The 18761-nt window shown below is 36.3% G+C and overlaps 2 protein-coding genes across 3 annotated transcripts; one reads left to right on the forward strand and one right to left on the reverse strand.

Moving 5' to 3' along the window:
* Window positions 1–358: 358 nt before the first annotated feature.
* On the forward strand, window positions 359–2141 carry LOC147491888 (serine/threonine protein phosphatase 2A 57 kDa regulatory subunit B' beta isoform-like). The gene is made up of 2 exons (XM_086565052.1): window positions 359–1578; window positions 1678–2141. Exons 1-2 carry the CDS (start codon window positions 517–519, stop codon window positions 1984–1986), a joined length of 1371 nt encoding a protein of 456 aa, XP_086421178.1. The 5' UTR covers window positions 359–516; the 3' UTR covers window positions 1987–2141.
* A 679-nt stretch (window positions 2142–2820) lies between these two features.
* TRN1 (transportin 1) lies at window positions 2821–18638 on the reverse strand. Of its 2 annotated transcripts, none has more exons than XM_086565051.1 (29): window positions 18360–18638; window positions 17299–17586; window positions 16930–17019; window positions 16721–16798; window positions 16555–16635; window positions 15880–15930; window positions 15021–15106; window positions 14542–14608; window positions 14388–14444; window positions 14265–14294; window positions 14046–14105; window positions 13400–13513; window positions 12845–12958; window positions 12282–12380; window positions 11035–11160; window positions 10858–10932; window positions 10685–10756; window positions 10452–10562; window positions 9123–9206; window positions 7911–8018; window positions 6871–6972; window positions 6699–6761; window positions 6547–6621; window positions 5276–5347; window positions 5063–5187; window positions 4079–4130; window positions 3934–4002; window positions 3774–3833; window positions 2821–3439 (listed from the first exon to the last, which is right to left on the reverse strand). In XM_086565051.1, the coding sequence occupies exons 1-29, from the start codon at window positions 18537–18539 to the stop codon at window positions 3356–3358; spliced, it is 2673 nt and encodes an 890-aa protein (XP_086421177.1). In that variant the 5' UTR covers window positions 18540–18638; the 3' UTR covers window positions 2821–3355. The 2 variants fall into 2 exon arrangements, with proteins under 2 accessions (XP_086421177.1, XP_086421176.1); XM_086565050.1 differs by having other exon boundaries at window positions 2821–3466; window positions 18360–18630.
* Between the last annotated feature and the right edge of the window lie 123 nt (window positions 18639–18761).

The following is an 18761-nucleotide window of genomic DNA, read 5'->3' on the forward strand; positions in this document are numbered from 1 at the left end:
CCCCATCTTCGCGCTTGACTGAAATAAAACACAGTTATATCCGCATTAGTTAGAATCTGATCCGCATATATAGCCAGTACAAATTATTTTAAAATACCTATACGAGTATGCAGGGAGATATACTTCCTAACAAAATAAAAATGAAATAAACTGAAGGGTCCCTAAACTGAAATTAGTTAAGAAACTCCACTTAGACCCCTCAGCCCCAACTCATTGAATCCCACCTTGTCTCACAACTGTGACCTGTAATACAAGGCATATTCAATCACCAACAAACATGTACTTCTCTTTCCTCTATTATCGGATTTCACAACACTTCTTTCCTATATAACATCGCTGTCCTTTTGGCTTTTCTTCCAAGCCCCAAAGTTTGTTAAAGATAACAAGAAAAATCCAACACTCTCCCTTTTCTCTTTGAACTTAAAAATGTAAAAATACTCACCAACATTCAAAGCACAATATTCTAAAGTGAAAAAGAAGAACAAGAAGAAGAACAAGAAGAGAAGCACAGGTGCAATGGGTGCTCAGAAGAATAACAGAAAAGCGTTTTCCAGGGAAAATTCTACCACCCTTCAGTATCTATTTGATTTGGATTCCAAAAGCAACAACAGCAATGGTAACTACATTGATGGAAACAATCCCTCCAACCTGCAATCTTCTTTTGAAGCTGAAAATGAAGAGCTTCTTTCCAGCATCGCATATTGCAACTTCATTTTTACCTTCAATGATCCATACGAGGCACCGTCCCAACAAGACTATAAGCGTATCAAGCTTGCCGAACTTCTTTCTTTGGTGAGAGCATCGAAGACTCCATTAGATGATCGAATTATGGCTCCGCTCATTTCTATGCTGTCTAACAACCTCTTTAGGCCACTCCCACCACCTTCTTACGCGACTGCCTTAGGCGACTTTCCCGATGATGAGGACCCAATGACTTCCCCTGTGCCTTCATGGCCACACCTCCAATTTGTTTATGATATTCTACTTCGACTTGTCCTAAATTCTGAGTCCAAGATTCTACGCAGTTATATCGATCAGCCTTTCCTACTCAACCTCCTCTACCTCTTTCAATCTGAAGACCCACGAGAACGCGACAGATTAAAGAATGTTTACCATAGAATATACTCCAAATTCACCTTCTACAGATCCTTCATGAGAAAGTCGATGAACGACACATTTTTACACTTTATATTTGAGTCAGATCGTCATCCTGGCATCGGGGAATTACTGGAGATATGGGGAAGCATTATAAATGGATTCACTGTCCCTCTTAAGGAAGAACACAAGCTGTTTTTAATGAGAGTTCTTATTCCTCTACATAAAACGAAGGGAATGCAAGCTTATCATAGGCAGTTAGCATATTGTGTTTCCCAGTTTGTGCAGAAAGAGCCTGTTCTTGGTGGGATTATTGTTAAAGGAATTTTAAGGTATTGGCCTATCACTAATTGTCAAAAGGAGGTATTGCTTATCGGAGAGCTTGAGGAGCTGGTAGAGAATATAGACCCTGAACATTATCGAAAGTTGGCTAAGCCTATCTGCACCCAGATTGTTAAGTGCTTCACCAGTAATAATTCACCGGTAAACATATTTTATGTTCTAAATTACAATAAAATTATATACACTAACATGTGATTGTTGAGATTAATTCGTGGCTTTGACAAGTATTAATTTCCACAGGTTTCAGAGCGAGCGCTTTATGTTTGGAACAATGAGCATTTTGTGAAGATGACATCACAGGCAATGCAAGAAATATTTCCAGTAGTAGTGGAAGGCCTCGAGAAGAACCTCAATTGGCACTGGAGCAAGAGTGTCCGCCAACTGACTTTAAGTGTGAAGGTTATGCTTGAAGAAATGGAGCCAACACTCTACTCCAGATGCCACCGAGGACTCGAACTCCAGGAGTACTTGGCTGACCAAGAACAAAATAGAAGGATTCAGACTTGGGAGAGAATCGAAATGGCCGCTGCCCAAAACCAATTAATTTAACCATCACAGTGTATATGTGTCTCTCACTTTCTTAGTTTCTTTCTTAAGCTTTGTTGTCACAATACAACCGTTTCTTTATATTCTACAGAACAGTGTAAACTGTAAACAACCTCTTTCGATCTCTATTCAAGCATTTATGAACAATTCGAGCATGATATCCCCACTAGTCCAAACTTGGGTCCCTAGAATGCGGTAAATTGCAGTGTGCTATGTTGGAAGATTTTTCACACCAAAGTTTAATGTTTGCCCTTGCTACAAAATATGCTTTTGGGTTCAGAAGGTGATACTTTAGAGTGTCTCTATACCTATGGGCAGAGAGCTCTTTACTCTGGGCAGAGAGCATTTTCCCTTGTGAAGATTGGTTCATTCAAGGCTTCAACTATCCTGTAGAAAGTTTAGCTTGAAAGATAAAAACAATAAAAAGATGCAAGGCATACCTATGGTAACCTCGTATAATTTAGGACTGAATTCGCTTTCCTGCCAGTGAGCAAATGGAACGCTTGCTGTGTGCATAGTGCATACCTATGTAATTTGACTTTTTTTTTTCCTCGACCAGCTTATACCACGTGACACTTCTTTGTCCAGACAACAGTAAACATGTTTGCTATTAATCAGGCCTACACCAAACTCTCAAAGATAAATGAATGATTTAACTCAAAAAAGGATTAAAAACACAAGACGCCCAGTTGAGAAATCATATCTAAAACACCACAGTTCCGCTCAAAACTGATTCCTTGAAAGATATATCAATTATCAGTGACTCATAAAGTCCCTAACAACTACAACATACGAAGCTGTCTGCATATAACTTGTACATGAATAAAAAAGAGCTAATTTACAATCCAAACAAAGAATAACACCGATCATTAAAATTACACTCTGTACTTGAATCCTCCCAATGTGAGATTGACAAAAATTACAGACATGAGTAATCACTGATACAATCAAGAAATGAGCTATGGCCCGAGTATAACAAACTTGAAGGTGGACAAGGCTTTATAATTCATAAAACAAAGGGGTATAAACTGTCTCCAAAGTGCCTAAAAAGCTGCAACTGGAGATCCATATCCACCTCGCAACTTTAACCCAACTTTTCCTATTCCTACTCAAAAACTCCGTCACAAAAAGATTTTGAAGTTTGTGGGCAGCGCAACCATTCAGTATTTGCTCCAAAGCCTAGAGGAACAGTTTCACAATTGCTTCCCCAAGTTCTAAACTACACCTTGGCATTTGCTCAAACAATCACAGCAACACAATTTTATGCTCAGAACATTAACCAAAGAAGCAGATGCCAGAATGCCACCACAAAGCACATAAGAGAGGTATGCCTCCACCACCATGAATAGCGGAACATGATTTTATCACACAATCAGATCTGATACTTTGATAATTTGTCTTTCACCGGAGGCTCCAAAGCAGACATACATTGCTCCCACGGTCCATTTCTAAGCATCTGCACATATATTGGAACAGATTCCATCTGTATATGAGCTGTGTCATCATCTTAACCACGGGAATGGTCTAAAAACTATGTACCCTTTCTTCGGGTAACACGATAGGAACATACTAAATACCATATTCCCAAGGATAAATTTTTAAATAGAGTTTTTAACACCCCCTGTATCAGGGGGTTTGGTATGCCAAAGGGTAGCCCCTCTCCATAAATATTACACTGCCCTCGACTACTTAATTCTGAATATCGTGTCAGATCCATAGTACTTTGGATGTATGAATGTAAAGCTCACTGAAAAATAATAAGGATTTGGATGCTATTGTGAAGAACTGACCTGTTTATATCCATGCAAGACCTGGCAAACTTCATTGTGTAGATCCTCACTCCTTATTTCCTGCCACAAAATTTAAAAGAGAAACAAAGATCAGTTCACTTCACCTGATTCTTTCCACATATATTTCTAGTTTACAAGTTGAACATTATGTCAGCCTTACGTGCCAACTAGCAATGGCTTTGCACATGGAAACAAGTGAACTGAGTGCCCCTGATGGATTTGCTCTAACCTGTAAAAGTTCCGAAAAAAAGCCAGGTTAACAATGTCAATTTTCTTCAAAAGAAAAAGGGATAACCTACTCATACCATGGCACATAGACCCCTGAAAGCATCCTCTTTCTCAATATCATCCCGTATCCTGCGACAGTTTTCACTTGCTTTAGCATAAGTACATAACTGTCTCGGAAAATCAATTCATAAAAAATTAAAACCCGTGCTTGGAAAATTAAGTTTTCGTTGGAATTAAATCAATAACTAGGAGTCCAAGTCTCATCAGCACCAAAACTAATGATTAACTTCAGTAACATCAATCTTAATATTTTTCACTGACATACAACTCAGTTTCCAGACAACGGTGATTGTAAAGCACGAACGCCTCAACCACTCGACCAAGCCACCAACTCTTTATACCACTTCATCCCCCGCCCCCCCCCCCAGCCTGATTTATTAACATTTTCACTGTCATGCTGGGAAGGGAAAGTTATTAGCCCCTTTTGTGGACCACTACCCGTACTGTACAGTGTATACCACATTCCAAACTTCCCAAAACAAAACCATCAGACTGACATGGGAATGCCTCCCCCACCTGGCCATATGCCCATCTTCAACCATTCCCTAGAATTTGTATGTTGGACACTGCGTCCAATTTCACCACCGCGTAAAATATTTAAGTTTTACAAGCATAAATACTGTTTATCTGTTACACCCATATTACCTACGAATTGGTACACCTACATATCACTTGAAAAACAATATTTGAGTAAATATGCCATGTTGGACAGTTGGACCCATCACATGGTAAATATGATTCCTCTACAGGTCCACTGCATCTACTATCTACCACCAAATTTACTCAACAATTTACTTGACCAAAATACATTTCACGGTACTAATTCAAGGAGGAAGCATAATATAAATACAGTAAATTTTTTTTTTTTTTTTTAAATAAAAATGCATCCACCTGTGAAGAAAGTCAGGCCAGTACGAAAGGAATTTATTAGACTTCAAATCAACAGTAAAGAACCACTACGTTGGAAGCTAAACAAAACACAATATTCCAGGTTGTCTTACATTGATAACGCAGTGCACCATGCTTGCATGAAATGCTCCATATGTGGTGATACAAGTTCTGGACAGACCCACGCAATTCTCCCAAGAGTTATGGCACTATTTTCTATGAGTGACTTGTTAATCTCCTGTTAAGAAACAAGCAGGACCATTGAAGACAGTGCAGAGCCAAGACTCGCTACAAACACATAATGCATCAGTGGAAAAGAGAATCACCTCTGCATGTTGAAGTATCGGTACGAGGCATGAGACTACTGTCATCACAATAGGAGAAATTTCTTGATGAACCTGAAATTAAGAATTGAACATCATGCTCATAGACTCAGGAACTTATTAAAAAATTATCTTTTCATGGGAATACTCTACACCAAATAAAAGGCCCATGTCTACAAATTGTGTCAAACACTGAGCCAGCTTTGTGTTAAAAGAGTACAAGAACACAATTTTCAACAAGCAATCTTTTTCAGCAATTATTTTAATTACTTTCAAGATTAATAATGTAAACGAATGTATATCTGCATGATAAACAGGATAGTTTTTGAGAGAGAACAAAACTTTCTGGGAAGATACACCAAGGCTAAAATTCAAAGTTGGCTGCATCTTTATAGGTTGGACCAATATATTCTTAATTTAATGGTTGTGTGACATGTGAATTTGGATTTTTTCCTTCTACGAATCCCACCTGATGGTAAAAATGTAGTATTCGGTGGGAGTCAAGGTGGGGTTCACATTTTCACAAATAAAAACTGATTAAACTGTGGTAATTAGTCTTATAAGATGCCTTCTTAACTACATGATACTTAAAATCTATGTTACATGGACACCATATTTTGAAAAAAAACCGTGTCGGATACGTATCCACGTGTCCTTGTCGGACACATATCAGACACATGTATGTGATTTGCCTCAAATTTTGATATTTCGCCGTGTCAGACACTTCGTATCCGTGTCCGATATGGACACACCTATCCGTGTCAGTGTAACTCAGCTTAAAATAAAGACAGGAAAATACTAAAATCCATATTTTGAAAAAAAACTGTCGGATACGTATCCACGTGTCCTTGTCGGACACATATCAGACACATGTTGTATGTGATTTGCCTCAAATTTTGATATTTCGCCGTGTCAGACACTTCGTATCCGTGTCCGATATGGACACACCTATCCGTGTCAGTGTAACTCAGCTTAAAATAAAGACAGGAAAAATACTAAAATCCATATTTCATTGTATGTAATACTTGTTTCAGTTGTTTGAACCAAGAGTTCTGTTGACCCAGAAATTAGTTGGTTAAGTTCTATGTGCATCGACACGCCATTTTTCTAGAAAAACGTGCTTTGGCTCCGTGTCAGAAACGGCATAGACATATTTAAGGCTATATACTATAGCCATGTGGGATAGTTCGCACTCGTATCAAATACCAATACTCGTACCAGTGTCAGTATCACTTAGGTTTAGTTCTACAGATCATTGTCAAAAAAGAAACTACCTTCACCGCTAACTCCCCAATTGCCCAACATGCGTTATTTGCCACTGAAACAGTCTCCTTCAACTCAGGAGTACTCTGCACACAAATTACTTTAGTACACACTTTGACTACCAAGATAAGAGGGGGGAAATTAGGGAAGTACTACCACTTACAAGTTGTTTAGCTGCGACATTAAGAAATTCGGACAAACGGGGGCGTAAATGAGCGGGACAAACCTGGTATAGATTACAATAATCCTATTATAAATGTTCATAATTAAAGAAAATAAGACTACCTAAAACATGAAATAACGAAGACAGCGAGGTAAAAGTGTTCTCAACTCACTCTTGCAAGATCGCCTAGAAGTGCAAGGGCACTTTGACGGATATCAAAAGCATCATCCATGCAACACTGCAGAAGTAAGTCCCTCAAATTGCTTTGTGCAACCTACAATACAGATTGTATCAAAATATATCAGCCTACTATAAGTGAAATCAGCTATCCGCAGCAAGTACTTTAAGTAGTCTATAGGTGTGTATGAAAACACTTGAGAATACGAACAAAAATATTAAAACAAGGTAGATCGCTCCAATGTACCAGGAGAAAAAGTAGACAACTAATTGGATGCCATGATAAAGGTAACATCTATATATATAACTGTGCCAAATCTATCCCCTATTTAATACCACCAAAAGTATAAAAAATACAATCGTACGGGCATACTGATTCTTTAAATCTACAATCAAAATGTAGAAAATCACAAAACCCTCTAATTCCTGGCATGACTGATTGTCTGGTTAGTGCATTGTTCATGTCAGGTTTTACAACGATATGTTCTATTAGGTTTTTATCTGTAAAGGCACAGCTATGCTAAATCAGAGACCAGGACACAAAAACCCCGAGAACCCGTACACCTAGGACTCAATCTACTAATACCCAGAACAAACAAAAAAGCAAACAGAAAAGCGAATAAGAGTAAAAAAAAACTATAAACAATCTATAGCTGACTCGATTCCATTAGCATTAGACTAAATGCCATTTTATAGAAGTAGATATTTATTATTCCTGCTTATAAGGTGCATCTTAGTACCTCCTTTTTCGTTTTGGGGATTTCTCTTTCTCATTTTGGGGGTTTTACTTTGAGGATTTCTCTCTTTTCTCTGGTTTTGTTCTCCTTTTTCCTGTTTCCACTTTTTCGTTTTCCTTGTTGATGTAAGGGTTGGGACAAATTAGGTAGCTTAGGCCATTTATCTTGGTAGTGGCTCAATATTAAAACATTTGACTTGTCAAAAAAGGAAATATAAATGCATACCAAACTCTCAAAAGAAACAGGAGCAGATGTACATTTTCCTCGATCAGAAAAATTCTAATTATTAGGTGCATACCAAACTCTCTATGCCACTACCAAGACCTTCAGCAAGCCCAGAAAGGAGGTCTAACGAGCAGACAATGAATTCCTTGTCAAATTGGACTCCAGCAGACACAGGATCGACCTGCAGAGAAAGTGTCAAACAGAATGCATTATTATACCCACAATATCAATATCAATGCAATCAAGAAAACTACATTAAGCAGACCAAGTAATCACCAAGCAACTTATATCACGTAAACAACAAGTGTGGCACAACCAGAGAATTTTATGATCTTAAGTGAACTCTGCTAAGCTACGTACAATTCACAACCAGGTATAGCCATTTCTACAAATAAAATTCTTAACCTAAAAACTTCAAAAGGTGAAGCATCCTGGATACACACGAACAATTTAATAGAATTTGAATGTGACACTCAGACACCAAATTATATGCCCAATATGTATTTATATAGACACCAACACCAACACCAACACCAACAACATAAACATATATTTATTAAAACTGGTCTAATCAAATATGATGTTATATCAAGACTAAAACTAACAATACACAGGACCATGTAAACTATGATAATAATAGATTGAGAAAGGTGTAAGAAAAGTATAATGTAATTACATTTAAGTGAACAAGTGTTACCCTAGGCTTTACATGCCAGATGAAACAAGATGAAATTATTTACTATGCTTTATTAGAAGCAATTTTGTTTACACATGAAACTGCAATGATACCAAATTCAACAAATTCAATAAAACCGTAAGTCGACCAACTCCCAACAAATTCGGCACATCAGTAGAACCAATATAGAACAGACAAATGTTACATCCAAGATCCAACACAGGACATCATAACTAAACAAAAACATTTTAATAAGTGGTCAAGACTGATGTAACAACCAGTGTTCATGATTCCGAATGAAACCTCGGAATTCCACCCAATATTTCGGTTTTTCAAAAAACCGGAATTCCAAATATAGATTCAAAATATTGATTATTCCGAAATCAATCGAAATTCCGAATATGATAGGGGTCGAAATTTGATGAATTTCAGTTTTTGGATTTGTCGGAATTCCGAGAATTTCAAAATCTCGAACTATGGTAACAACAAAGAAAGCTTTAAACAAGTATACGAAGTGATGACCAAGGATTATTAAAATAAACATTTTTTTCAGTATCATTAAAATAAAAACTGCCTCAAAAGTTAATTAAATTAGCGGCTGCGTAGAACCTTGGCTAATTGCTGGGTTTGGATGAGATTTATGCACCTCTGAAATACAGGTTCAGCAAACTGAGAAAATCCAGAACCCAATGCCTGAAACAGTACAAATTACTATTAGAACTCTTACAAAAGTCTGGTGTTCCAACACATTGCAAACGGATGAAAAGATAAACAATGAAGAATTTTTTGAATCGATTGAGGCTAACAAATGTTTCTGTGTAATAGGAAGAAGGCCATTAGATATAATCTCGAAAATCTAAGATATATTATTGACCAACTCGGTTGAGACTTAAAAGAGTATAATTATTCCAACAACTTGGTCAGAAAGAGACAAAAAATAGTGAACAGCAACTGCTTGGCTGCTTGTTCACTATTTTTGTAGGTAAAAGGTGTCAACAATCAGGGTATGTGCCAGGGTGGCGACACTGATACCCAACCCAAAAATTTAGCTTGGCCCAATCTAGAACTACAGGAGTCCAGGGTATATAAACAAAGACACCTAAACATTTCTAATCACAAACCCACCCGAGAGTCATGTCAAGCGAGAAAAAATTGTATTCAGTTTGTTGAGTTTGAAAAGGTATAAAACTTCTGTTATACCAGATACCAAGTTTTGAGATTCATCAATTGGCTGGAGTTCAACAGCTACTCCGCATGCTTATCTTTAGGAAATTTACCATAACGTGCCATAGTCACTCTGCTCTGCAATCTTTGACACCCAACCCACTGCGTACACCTTCACTACAGTGAGAGTGATAATTCTTTTCTACGGATGTGCTTTTCTGATACTTCCACTTCAACCGTGAAGTTTTTTGGAAAAACTTAATTCAACTCTAAGCTGTTGCTTTCTAATGATACATTAACATCACATTTTGATAAGTGCAGGTATGGACTGAAGGAATGACAAACTGAAACTCCTATATAAATATAGAACTTTTGTTAACAAGTGTCCTTCAGTCACCCCTTTATTTATTTTTATTTTTCTTTTATTTTTTTTGTCTTTTCAATGACAGAAAAATGATTACATCGTAGCACACAAGTTAGTACAAGAACACCAGCAACTTTCATCAATGCTAAATGGGACTCATCATGTAATTTGCCCGATATTCATTCAATATGGGTCATGACTACGTTCTTTTGGTTAATTCTTTAGGCAGATAACAGACAAAATTTACAATTTACCCTTAGAAAGCATTAATAGCTTAAAATTTTGAAACAGTTGTTTACTTTAACTGTGAAATCACAACCCTTCTTCAACGACCACCAAAGTCAGGCCTCAAGTGCCACATTACCACCCATAATTAAAAATAGTAATGAAAATGACAAGAAGATACATGCCTGTGCTATAGATGTGAAGCATTCCAGTAAAGGAAAGAGGTCTTTATCTGCATTTGATAGTTGCTGCCACTTTGAGATCAGTGGAGGCATCAAAATATCAAGATATCTAGGCTGTAAACATTAGCATACAGAATCAGCATCAACAAATCAAATGAATTTTTTCAAACAAGAAATGACTACTGAAATGAGAGGAACAAAGAATAAGCAATATCTTGTTAACATAGAGATAGTACCTGATTTAACTCCCCTCCAACAGCGTCTGCTAGAGTACCGATAGCATCATACACAATGCGGAGGTTTCGTTTCTGAAAATAACAAATAAAATTCACACACAAAGGTGTGAGGAAATTTTGACCACGAGAATGAAGTTCCAATCTCAAGACAGTAAAACCATTGACAAAAAAACCTGATATCGCCCAAAAGCACACAATAGATGCTGCAGAATGACTTCCAAGCGTGGTGCCAACTCTTCTGCAGCTTCCTGCAATTCAATAGATCCACATATACAGAAAAATCCACATACAAATGGGGAAAACAAGTAAGGAAAATGTGATCACTAAATTGTATTCACATAACGGTCGACCTCTTCCAGTGTTGCAAAGGCTGAACAGGCAGCTTCTTGCACCCTCTTGTTGCTATCCAGTATTCTTCGTAAAAGACCCATAAGGATCATGTCAAATTGTTCACGCCCTTTTGGATGGCCAATACCCTGAATATACGAAGAAATCCCAGGCTAATAAAAAACTGAAACAACTTTGAAAAAATCAATTGTTTGCCAAGGTTTAAAGGAGAATGTGAATGACAGAGTTGTAAAATAATCAAGGCTCTAGAACCAAAGCATATTACTTTCTTTGGTTTTTTATTGGTTAAGATAAGATGGTAGAGATCCGAAGTAAGGATTACAAGAAAAAAAAAAAAACATGAAAAACCATAAATCGAGAAACAAAAAGCGAGAGACTTCGCCACCTCTCCACAAAAAACAAAAGCCCGCTTTAATACTTATAGAAAATGGTCACCCTCAATACAGGGCTTACCCCAACATAAACACTAAGGCTGCATTTAATTTATCAAACACGGTCTATGCTCCAAACAAAATTGGGATCCCACAATAACTTGAAAGTATTTACAATGAACAGCATGGAAAAGTAACTGCATTTCATTTCAACGAGACACACACAAGAATCCAATATTGTGGTAAACAACGCGAGACACACATAACTACCCAACACACAAGCGCCTAAAGTGTGTCGCACTGACTAGTTGTCACCAATTCTTGCCGGAAAAAGAACACGGTCCTTTGATCTCCAATCAGATTGGTCTTTGTGAAAGTCCAGATATCAAAACACATTCATGTTCAAAGTTGTCATCACTCATGAACAATGTGGCCCTTAACAATGGAGGAGAAGAAATTAAACTGACAAGGTCTTACAAAGCTGAGTCACACACAGTGTTCTTATTGCCCACCCTAAGCATCGTTACAACATCTACCAACATGCGAAAAGGTGTCAACTCCCTCTCCCAATACTTCCTTTCATTCGGTGTGGTGCTTCTTAACTTATGCATATTAAGTAAAAGAAACAGCTCAAAAAATAAACTTTAAGATAATCACCTCCAAGTTGGAGAACTTAAAAAATGATAATTAAGAATAGGTGTAGAAGTCCGTGAAACTTCCAAAAAGAAGTTATCAAACAAGTAGAGCAGAAACCAAAGAAACCCATCCTATTGGACCCAAATAAAAAAATAATAAAAAAAAATAATGCAAAAGGCCATTCAAAGAAAAATTTAGATTCCATTTAGCAACAAGAATGATAGAAAGGAAATAAGCCATACCTGAACAATATATTTACTATAACGAGAAAGTGTCCAGCAGGTGATGCTCCGTATAAGAGGAAATTTGTCATCTAAGAGTGGGATGAGAAATGACACAATCTGTAGAAAAATATATATTCAATTAATATGTGAACACACTGATTACTGTATCAGCATACAATGTTAAGCATGAAAGACAGTTTGAATAGATTTCAATATTCTAATCAGACATAGTCATACAGACCATATTGAAATCACACAATGGGGCAGACACAATAAAATAATAATAATCATAATAATAATATTAAACAAAAAAAAAAACAAGTAGTTGACCACCTCAATAATAAATGGTAAAGCACACAAAACCAAAAAATTCATTATAATGAACTAATACCAAACCAACTAATTTTGATAGAAAGTAAGTACTCAAATTCGACTACAGCATGACAATGGAGGACAAAATTTGTTTATATATGTTCAAGTCCTTAAAAAATGCTTAATTTGTTTAAGAAGTACCAGCTTCTGTCTATGTTAATTGCAGACTTCAATTATTACGAGCAAATGAAAAAGATGTATAAAACTACCTCAGGTAAATGAGGATAAAGACCACTTATACAACCCTCAGCTATGGCCCCCAAGGCTAAAACAGCAGCTTCCCTTTCCTTCCACACAGCATCATCAGTACTGGCTAGCTTAGCCTGCACAATGCTGAATTTATGAGTATAACCTCAAGAGAAGTCTAACAAATCCCAACAAAGAAAAAAGAGAATTGTAACAGAGGACTGGCCTATACAAATCACATTAACATCACAATTAGCCAAAGACAAACCACGCCTACTGGAGTCATAAACCACACCTACTAGAAATACCAACTTCTAAAACAGGGAAAGTAGTTATTTTCCATAAATACACCTGCAATATTGTTACCTGTATTATGGATTGTTTCATGTTTCATCAATTATCATTTACCAGCGACGGTAAATTTGGTAGATATGAGGGAAGACAAACGTGGAGTAGCCGTAGATGATATCATGCAGCATTTTATATTTGCACAAACTCAGCAAGAGATCACTAAAAGTTTAACATATAATTAAATAACTAACTCTACTTCATCAAGATTTACTGATTTAGTTACTTGCCTGAACAAATGGCATTAATGTAGGAAGAATGTCATCCCCGAAGAAATTTGAGAGAATATCCAGGGCAGCTGCACTACATTTTCTGAGATTCCATAAGTTGACAATGTCATCATCCTGCATATATGTGGTCAAGACTTAATCTAGTCAGTCACTGAGCCTTGTTCCAATAAAGCAGCTTTTTCTGTTTATAATCAGGTTCTAATAAGCATAATGCATCTCACAATTGTAAATAAATAATAAAGAAGTTTCATTAAAAAGCAAAACCAGATAAACCTAAAAAACCAGAAGCATCTAATACATGCTTTATGCTTTCACTAATTGTTTTTCCAAACAAAAAGTGTGTTTTTCATTAATGTATCGAAGCACACAATTTTTTCTACAAAAGCAGCTTAGAAAACTTGCTTATCAAAAAAAAAAAAAATTTACAGAAACCAGAGTGCCAAATGTGGGATAAATTGCATTACCTACACAAGTATTAGATCCTCAGAAATTAAAAATGTTACATAGTAAAAACCGATTACACAAGTAACCAATCATCATTAATGAACATTTCAATGAAATCAACAATGATACAAACTTTTGAGAGCGAAAAATTAAGTAGTAAGCATTTTGGGGAAAAAAATAGAAAAAAGGAGACAGAACACACATCATCTTCTGCGTCATCTGCTCCATGAAATCGTGATGCATGGAAGCGAGGCTTCAGATCCTGCAGACACGCATAGCAAATATTTTTAGAGTTTACTAAAAGACTCGGCACAGACAAACTTTAATATGTACAAAAAAATTTAATCAACAAAAGAGCACTTATAACTTCTATATAACAAAGAAAGATACAAAAAACTGAAAAAGAGATATAGCATCACACCTGATCTCTATCTGGGAAAGACTCATCCTCCTGCAAGCATGTACTAAAATGTGAGGTAAGACAAACTTGCAATAACTGATTTTCAGAATGATGTGTAAACTATGATATCCGAAAAAAGTTCACCTCAGCGTCAACAAGTGACTCATCATCCTCAGCATAAACCATGTTTGACAACAGAACCTACAGATGGCAAAAGTGAGTATTAAAAAAAAAGGAGGAGAAAGACCAAGAGGGAGAGAGAATTTTGAAAGCCAGTTGCATGAGGGAGAGCTCTAACTGGAATCAGACGGGGTAAGAAGTTGCTAAGGCTTTCAGGATGAAATTGAGCTTCACAATATGCTGACCTGATAATCATAACAAATATTAGAAAGTAATCACTACATAAAATTAATCTTGCCACTGAATACTATACAGTAGTAGCAGCAGTAGCAGTTGTAGTAGTATTATAGCAGAAGATATTTAAACGACCAAAAACATATAATAATTAATGTTTATAAGAATAAAATAAAGGGCTAAACTCTGTGTGTGTGTGTGTGTGTGTCCCCATGTCGTCACCTCTACAAGGATCTCCTGTGAAAACATGTATTAAAACCGTGAAACTTTGAAGATTAGTTTAACATTTGAAGAAGACCTGGGAGTTAAAGTTTAATCTCTATGCTTATAGCCTCGAAAAGTTTTGTACAATCAAAATTATGCTTTGAAACAATTCAATCTTGAGCAATTGAACATAAAGGAAACTGGGTAAGAAAAGTATACCAGAATTCACAAGATTCAAGAGCAACTTCATCATCAGTATCTTTATTGGCTAGCAACATGTATTCAATTATATTGACCAAATGTGGCTGCAATAAGAGATTTCGTGTTATAAAGAGCAACGGATGTATACTTCAAACTAAAAATGAGATAAAGTAAACGGATGTATATCAGATTTAATGAAAAAGACAATCATCCTCATCATCAACATAGTTCATCAAAAAAGCAAGCCCAAGCGACTTTTCCCATAATGCTAAGCGAACTGCGAAAAAGTTACAATCTAAGCGACAACTTGTAGATAAGGATAATCTCATAGAAAAGATATTGTGTAAAAAGGTATTTTCTAAAATCATCTAACTCAATTTTTTAGGTTGCCATCTAACCAACAACATAATTGGTCATCAAAACTCAAACTATCAAGTAAAAATACCCATCAAGATTATATGCCAATCACGCAACCACCAACTTTTTTATTAATAAAGTTAAATTTTATTAGAAGATAGTACAAAGTAGGTCAAGAAAACTTACGAGTACAAGAAAAATAAAAATACAAACTCAAAACTACCATACACAAACGCAACAATTACTATTCTTTATACGTAACGTCTCCCTAGCTAGCTGCAAGATGATCAAAACACATGCTCCTCATATCAACAGACACTTTCAAGTTTCAACCAATAACATAGAAAACCCCTGTATGACATTCTGGAAATTCACTTCTTTATTCTCAAAGTGACGCCTATACAAAGTACACCACATGATCACACACAATACCAGATTCCATATTTTCATAACTAAGTATAGACTGCAAGATGAATGTAAGCTTGAAGAAAAGAAAGCATAAAAAATGAAACATACCGACCTCCAAAATTGATGGACGAACTTCAATTAGCTGAACAAACGCAGCACAAACCTGACAGCACAGAAGTACTGGTGACAAACGTAATCGTAGATAACTAGAAAATAATCATTTCCCGAGTGAGAAAATAAATTAAGATATAAGATTTGAAAGTATTTAATAGTTCATCACAAGCTGTGGCTAGAGAAAGAAACTCGATGCCCCACATAAATTTCCTCTTATTGAGCACAAAGCATCGATTTGATAATAAACATTGATTGACAATAATCAATAATGGTTAGATCTGTAAACATCCATTCCCATTTATTTCCTCCAATCCATACAGATCCCCATTTTTTATAAGTATAATCTGAACTACCAAATATCGTAGCTCAAATGAAAGTAAGAGGATAGGAGAAGATTCTACACGTATTATGGAAGGAAAAACAAATATATAATTACACAATAAACATAACATTAGCATAAGAGTGCTGAACAGATGGATAATAATGACTTGCCTAATGACTGAATCCATTATTATAACATACAACTTTTTTATAAAGGTTGTCAATCATACCATAAAGGGAACCCTGGAATATACTAGATAGACAAGTGTAGCAGGAAACTAATATTAGGGGTGCGTGCAGCATTGATAGCTTTGTAGAATTATCAGGTGAAAATTCCAATGAAGCCACTTACCAGTTTTCGCACTTCTGCAGTACTATCCTGGGAAAGAAGAAACAAACCCTGGAGGTATTGATCCATAGATAGAACCAAAGCCTGCACCACATCAAGAAACGTAGCAAGACATGTTACTATCTGTAGATTACGTACAATGGGAAAGAAAAGAGTTACCATTACTTACTGTGGGCATCAACATAATGAATTGGTTTACAGATCCCAAGGAAAGCTTTCTCAGTGAATCGTGTGGTGATTGGAAAAACTGATCCAAACAAAACAATTGAAGGATTTCAAAAGAAAACTTCAGTGAGAAACACCACATACAACTTCCAGATCAAACCAGCACGAAGAGTGAACGCAATGCAACTCTAGCAAATACAAAAAATTAGTCACCTTGAGTAGTGGTGGAAGGAAAATATTGATGGGGCGCTCAGCTAAGCCAGCTACATCTACATCAAGCTCTTGGGGGATGTCCTCACAGATCTATGACACAAATTAGTGAACACACAGCATAAGTATATACTGTATATGACACCTCGACTGGTATAAAGAGTTTCATTGAGTGTAAGTAAAACCTTCCAAAAGCATACTAAAGTTTAAATGCCAACTACGTACAAGTAAATGATAAGAAGGGTGACTATATTGCACATGTACGCAGAAAAAAATAAGTTCATACCCTTCTCGGGATGAATCTGTCAGAAAAAATAATCCATCGCCATACTAGCTAATAAAGAAGAAAAATCCAGGAAAGTCCGTACGAACCTTGGATAGAGCATCCAGCGCTCCTTCCATGTGATTTAAGTCATTACTATCCAAGCAGTGCAAAAGTGCTTGCAACAGCTCTAGCCAGCCAGAAACTCCCCCTTGTTGTACAACAACGCTTATAATAGTCCCAACTGTAGACCTGATGTGCCTGTCTACTGCACCTAAGCAAGGCAACAATTCTGACTTTACATACTGCTGATTTGAAGGTGCCATGGATTTGAAACCATTTTTTAAATTGTTTTTCAACAGTAGTCCAGCTGCTTGTCGAATTTCTACAGGTGTGCCCTGTTTGAGAAGCAAAAACACAATTGTTCACACCAACAGTGAATGTAGCATCTAAGTAAGATATCCTAATATTTAAAATTGAACCAAGCACATTGGAATTGTTCCCCTCCCAATAGAAACCACGTGCTGGTGAGCAAAAAACTAGGTAGTAAGCATCGAGAAGCAATTTAGGGTTAAAACGGACGCAATGCTGGGGTATCCGCATGAAACGCAAACCGTATACTCCGTTGAAGGGTTAAACATGCTAGATCACGGGTAGCAGAAAAATTAAGTGTAAATATTTCTATAAAAGCCAACAATCATATACGGGCAAGTATTCATTGCATACACAAGTTAACATAAACCACATGTGCTCAGCAAGAAAGAAAGTCTCTATATACTTATACCAAAAATAAGTAGCCTCAATACTATAATTGAAAATAATTAATACGATTGCATGTTAAACTCAGGTAATAAAGTAATATAAGGGAAGAAGATGAAAATCCATTGCCATCGAAAGAATATCCTTCAAATCAGTAGAAAATGCAGTTTCCCAAACTAAACAAATGTTGAATTTAAACAGCAGTGACTCCAAAAGGAAAAACACGTCCGTATCTCCACATAGCATAATAATCCATCGAACGTATTAATGAGCATTTATTTTATTTTTTAGCAAATAATAACAACATCTAAATTTCACCTAAAAAGACAATCAATCCTAAACCCATTCTCACATTTCTTGAAATGAATTCACATAACCTTAATTAAAATTAAAAAAAATATATATATTATACCTCAGCACGAGCAAGGATGAAAGAAAGATAGTTATTGAAATCAGGAAAGTGTGAATAGTGTTGTAATTGCTGCCAAATTCTAGATTTATCAGAATTGGGTGAGATGTTCTGTTCAAGTAATCCACAGATCTCTCTTAAACCTTCTTCTTTAGGTTGCCACGTGGATGATACCGACGACATGATTTTTTGTTTTGAAGAAGAAGAAGAAGATGCTTTGAGTGAAGAAGAGGGGAGAGCTGTTTTTTTTTTTTTCTTGTTTTTGTGACTGCTCAATTTATAAAGACAAAGACAAAATACTAGGGGGAATGATTTTGTGTTTTTTGCACGAGGGATGCACGTGAGTATTAGGACCCAACCCGATATATCTTCCGGCAACCGAGATCAGTGAACCAAGATTAGGGC

The sequence above is a fragment of the Coptis chinensis genome, chromosome 6 (genome assembly GCF_015680905.1).
Source record: "Coptis chinensis isolate HL-2020 chromosome 6, ASM1568090v1, whole genome shotgun sequence".
NCBI classification, from domain to species: Eukaryota; Viridiplantae; Streptophyta; class Magnoliopsida; order Ranunculales; family Ranunculaceae; genus Coptis; species Coptis chinensis.